General features: G+C 48.2%; 1 protein-coding gene across 1 annotated transcript; it reads left to right on the top strand.

Annotated features, from left to right (window-relative positions):
• The first annotated feature begins 3,060 nt into the window (after positions 1-3,060).
• LOC113837971 (putative uncharacterized protein C3orf56) lies at positions 3,061-5,090 on the top strand. The gene is made up of 2 exons (XM_027433778.2): positions 3,061-3,250; positions 4,318-5,090. Exons 1-2 carry the CDS (start codon positions 3,184-3,186, stop codon positions 5,088-5,090), a joined length of 840 nt encoding a protein of 279 aa, XP_027289579.1. The 5' UTR covers positions 3,061-3,183.
• The last annotated feature ends 471 nt before the right edge of the window (positions 5,091-5,561 follow it).

The raw sequence follows: 5,561 nt of genomic DNA, 5'->3' as shown, positions 1-5,561 counted from the left end.
AATGAGATAGCAAGTTAGACGGGACTAGGAGTCAAAGAGGATTCTGGGATATGTAGTAGAGAAATGGTGATCCAGGCAGGAAGTGACATAGCAAAGAGACTTATATTTAAGCGAAGGAGAAAGAGGAAGGGTCTTTTTTCCCCTCAGCTCTTGCTCCAGCAGCCTACCACCTCCCAGCCCAGCACTCCAGCCTCTGCCCCCTTCGCCCACCACAGATGTCGAGCTACAATCCCACTGCCCCAACATCTCTGTGCCTCAAGCCAGGGCTTGCTGCCAGTGCCCCTGTGCCCACCCCCGCCCCCACCCCGCCTCAGACTCCACCTTGAACACTGATCACTTGATCCCAGGCTCAGAAACATGATGGACTTTCAGCACCAACTCCCTTCAGCCAGGCACTCCTGCCCCAAACTTTCTCCATCTCAATGCCCTTCCTTGCTCTGCAACCCACCATCTGTCCCCAAGCCAAGTCTTGATGCAGCCTCCTCGTCCAAATGAAAGCCTGGCATTTACCTCCACAAGCCCACCTGGAAGAGTCAGTCTGAAGACCTTGTGAATCTCCTCCAGAGAAGACCATTTGATTGTGGATTCAAGCCCCAGAGAATGTCTTTATTGGACTACTGGCAACTCTGCTGGGTGTTAGGGACTACACCACACACCTGAGCCTTTCTCATGGGTGAGCAGGTGACGTGGGATCAGAATTCCAAGAGCCAAAGAGCTGAAGTACTGACTCCATACACCATTGAGACTTTCCCAGACCCGTGGATATTGGTTGGATGAGTTCTTTGTTTCCGGTTTCCAGATTGGCAGGTGGCTCCCCCAAACCCAGGACCACTCTTCCAAAGACTGTGCTTGGAATAATGTGAACCCAACTTGCCTATAAGCAAGGTCACCCTGGGAGGCACCCCTGCTTCACACTACAATAAATTAGTATCTCTTTCCTACATTCTCTGTCTGGAGTGAGTTTGTCAACAGTCAATAGGCACAGGGAAGCCAGGGGGAGGGAGTTGGATGCGGGGAGGGGGAGACACTTGGGACACTCTTGCCCATCACATGAGGGTTCCATGTCTGTTTGTGTGGATGCTTTGAGACAGTGTCTCTCCATAGGAAGCCGCATGGCTCCCAGAACACACTTGTAGACCAGGCTGGCTTTGAACTCAGAGATCCATCTGCCTGTGTCTCCCCAGTGCTGGGATTAAAGCGTGAGCCCTGCATAAAATTTCTTGATCACCATTTCTCAATTCCCTGAAACTCTGGTGCTTAACATTTAACATGAAGCCCAAACTGGGGATTCCACACCGCTGATAATGACTTTGCCTTCTGCTTCATGCCTATAGAAGGACACTAAACAAGGAAGCTTTTGCTTTTTGCCTGCAAGTCCATTCCTCAACTGGCATTGCAACCTATTTGGGGGACATTGTGGTGTTCACTAAAGACCAGTTGACACATCCAATCTCACACACAGAAATACTACTATAGTCTTGGGTCTTCCATCCAAAGGCAACCATCCTTGGATTAGCTAGACCAGAGTAAGGAACTTCTACTAATGAATGACTTTAGGAATACAGAAAGATGATAGACAGACAGACAGACAGATAGATAGATAGATAGATAGATAGATAGATACATAGATACATAGATACATAGATACATAGATAGATAGATATAGACAGTCAGACAGACAGAGACAGTTTGATGATAGATAGATAAATAGCAAGTAGACATATAGTTAAATAGATGGATGGATGGATGGGTGGATGGATGGATACACAGATAGATGGATGGATGGATAGATAGAGAGATAGATAGATAGATAGATAGATAGATAGATAGATAGATAGATAGAAGAAAGATAGATAATTTCATTGCCAAGGACAAAGCTGAGTGAATCTCATGAAATCTTTCCTTGAACTCTCCACCCCAAACTGGTTTGACGTGGAAGAATTTTCTTCATTTCATTGTATAGTGTTCATTAAAAGTGCTAGCACATTCTGGGATATGCACAAGAGCCAATCACCCTCCACTCAATGATTGAATCTTGGAAAGCCAGCCACGCCCACCAGGTCTCTAGAGGCTAAAAAGAGCACACTGGAGACCTGAGATTAAAGGTGTGGGACATACCAAACATTTCTTGCATGGTTTGTAGAACCTACATGAAAATCGGGTGCTTAAATTTTTACCTTGAGCCCTAACTGGGAATTCTCACCTCTGATAATGACATTGCCTTCTGTTGTAAACCTATAGAAGGACATTTAGAATGAGGCTTCTGCTCTTTGCCTTCAAGTCCATTCCTCAACTGGCATTACACCATATTTTTGAGGACATTCTGGTGTTCACTGATAACCAGCTGCCCCTGAAGACCAACTGAGAAATCCCAACTCCTAGACTGAACCGCTACCTCATTCTTGGTTCTTCCATCCACAGGTGAGCCTCCTTAGATTAGCTGGACCAGAGACAGGAAGCTATTGTAAAAAATGACTCTAAGTATGTTCATAGACAAATGGGTAGATAGCTAGCTAGCTAGATAGATAGATAGACCATAGATATGTTCATATGTAGATTGATAAAGGGATACAAAGGAAGATACATACATACATACATACATACATACATACATACATACATACATACATACATACATAGGTAAATAGATAAGTTCATTGACCTAGAGAACCCTGGCTAGACAGCATTAAGCAAAGTGTACCCCTGAAACTGTCCCTGGAATCCAACTCTAGGTTTAAGTAGGGACTATTTTGGTTTGGTTTTGTTTTTCCAGACAGGGTTTCTCCATATTGCTTTAGGGCCTGTCCTGAAACTTGCTCTGTAGACCAGGCTGGCTTCAAAGTCACAGAGATCCACCTGCCTCTGCCTCCCAAGGGGTGGGATTATAGGCATGTTCAACCAATGCGCGGCTTGAGTAGGGAATGTTTACTTAGTTTACATATTTAGCCTTGATCAAAGTGGTAGTACCTTCTGGGATAAGCAGCTCAGGTCGGAACACCCTGCCACTGAATGATTGGATCTTGAAATCTGTGCCCTCCCACCAGGTGTCCATGGGTATATAAGACCACACAGCATGCCTCTGAAGCCAGAGAGTCCTAGACACAGCTTCTAGAACAGGACAGGAGGAAAGACCAGGCCCTCTTTCAGAGAATCTCAGTAGCTGTTCAAGGAAACCTCAGGATAATGATGGCAGGAAAACACATCGTGGAAGACCAGATCGAGGAGGAGTACAGCCTGTTTGGAGGCTCCGGTAAGGTCTTTCACGGACTATGAATTATGGGGGATTTCCTTTTGGATGGGAGAGGGACTGCTGTCTTTGCAAGAGTCTTCCCACACCTACCAGGTCTTCTGGCTAGTGCACCTCAGGTATTGGAACTAGAGCAGCTTACAGCTGGGCAGAAGAGGCCAACTGCCGGCCTTGCAGTAGATTCAATATTTGAGCTTGCCTCACCCCATAGCCCGTGCGTATTGAGGTGTCTTGTGACCGTACATAGAAGCAGCTCATGGGGGAACCAAAAGGAGAGCATTTTGTTATTGTTGTTGTTCCGGTGTCATTCACTCTTGTTTTCTGAATTTCAAGTTTGAATTCAGGCCTTCACACTAGCTAGGCAAACACTCTCCCCTTGACCTTGACTTGTATCCCAAGTTCATACATTCTTTTATTTTTAATTATGTTTTCAGACAGGGTTTCTCAGTGGCTCTGGAGGCTGTTCGGGAACTAGGTCTTTTGGACCAGGCTGGTCTCTGAACTCACAGGATCCTCTTGCCTCTTCCTGGCTAGCGCTGGGATCCAAGGCATGGGCCACCAACTCCTAGAGGTTTATTTTCTCCTTCTTTATTGAAACACTTCTTGAATTAGGGGCACACTAAATGGCCCAGACTGGTCCATAAGTTCAGTTAGAAAGGTGGGTGTTTAGCACACAACTTTAATCCCAGCACTCTGAGGCAGAGGCAGGAGGACCTCTGTGAGTTCTAGGCCAGATAACGTCTTCAGAGTGAGTTCCAGGACAGGCTCAAAAACAATACAGAGAAATCCTGTCTCAAAAATTAAAAAAAAATTAATTAGTGAATGGGTTTGAGGACCATCTAGCGCACGAGTGGCAGCTTCTTGGTCCTGTTTAGTTAGACATCCAAAGAGCGGTGTCCTATAGCTGCTACACAGCTGTGAGCATAGTTACTCCCAGTGGCTGGCACCTGCTCTGCCCCATTCCCACCCAAGCAAAAGGCTCTCTACCTGAGTCTTGCTTCCTCTATCCCTTGATTCCCTCCATGTCTTCTGCTTTCTGCCCTCCTAACTCTGCCTGTCTCCCCCAACAGACAAATTGAAGCCTCTCAGAGACACACTGATGGGTGGCCTGTATGGAGATCACTTGAAGACTCCTGGATCAGAGGAAGGGTTCGCAACACAGAGGGATGAAGGAAAGTACCAGGAGGGTCCAGAGGAGCACACTGACACCTGCAATGCAAGGCGGTTCTGGGGGGAAGGCTCCAGCCCTGTGGCAGCACCAGACCCCTGGTTTTCATTGGCTGGTTTCTATGCCTTTGGTATTAGCCAGACTTTGATGAACAAGACCTCTTGGCCCATCTCCTGCTGGAGCACGGAGAGCTTGCCAGAAGCCTTTCCATGCCTCAACATTTCGTCTTGCTTGGTCTGTCTTTGGACATGGGGTAACACCAGCTCTTGTCAAGAGGTCCAGAGCCAGTACCCAGTGGCCAGGGCAGCCAGTGCATTGTCTTGCTTGAAGGGATTCCAGCCCCCTGATAACTCAGGCTCTCCAGCTGTGGCTGTGGACACTTTGAGCCACTGTCCCCAAGAGGGAGGACGACGAGCTGGTGCCAACTCAACCAGGGCCATGGGGAGAGGCCACCAGTCAGGCTCACCCTCAGGACAGGCTTCTGGCTCTAGTCAATGGGGCAGCCTACCACCTCCCAGCCCAGCACTCCAGCCTCTGCCCCCTTCGCCCACCCCAGATGTCGAGCTACAATCCCACTGCCCCAACATCTCTGTGCCTCAAGCCAGGGCTTGCCGCCACCGCCCCTGTGCCCGCCCCCGCCCCCACCCCCGCCTCAGACTCCACCTTGAACACTGATCACTTGATCCCAGGCTCAGAAACATGATGGACTTTCAGCACCAACTCCCTTCAGCCAGGCACTCCTGCCCCAAACTTTCTCCATCTCAATGCCCTTGCTTGCTCTGCAACCCACCATCTGTCCCCAACCCAAGTCTTGATGCAGCCTCCTCGTCCAAATGAAAGCCTGGCATTTACCTCCACAAGCCCACCTGGAAGAGTCAGTCTGAAGACCTTGTGAATCTCCTCCAGAGAAGACCATTTGATTGTGGATTCAAGCCCCAGAGAATGTCTTTATTGGACTACTGGCAACTCTGCTGGGTGTTAGGGACTACACCACACACCTGAGCCTTTCTCATGGGTGAGCAGGTGACGTGGGATCAGAATTCCAAGAGCCAAAGAGCTGAAGTACTGACTCCATACACCATTGAGACTTTCCCAGACCCGTGGATGTTGGTTGGATGAGTTCTTTGTTTCCGGTTTCCAGATTGG

The sequence above is a fragment of the Cricetulus griseus genome, unplaced genomic scaffold, assembly GCF_003668045.3.
Source record: "Cricetulus griseus strain 17A/GY unplaced genomic scaffold, alternate assembly CriGri-PICRH-1.0 unplaced_scaffold_405, whole genome shotgun sequence".
Classification (NCBI taxonomy): domain Eukaryota; kingdom Metazoa; phylum Chordata; class Mammalia; order Rodentia; family Cricetidae; genus Cricetulus; species Cricetulus griseus.
This window is presented reverse-complemented; position numbering and strand designations above follow the sequence as displayed.

Coding starts and splice junctions, on each gene's coding strand:
- LOC113837971 (XM_027433778.2), top strand. CDS start 3,184: ATGATGGCAGGAAAACACATCGTGGAAGACCAGATCGAGGAGGAGTAC. Junction 3,251..4,317: donor CAGCCTGTTTGGAGGCTCCG/GTAAGGTCTTTC, acceptor CTCCCCCAACAG/ACAAATTGAAGCCTCTCAGA.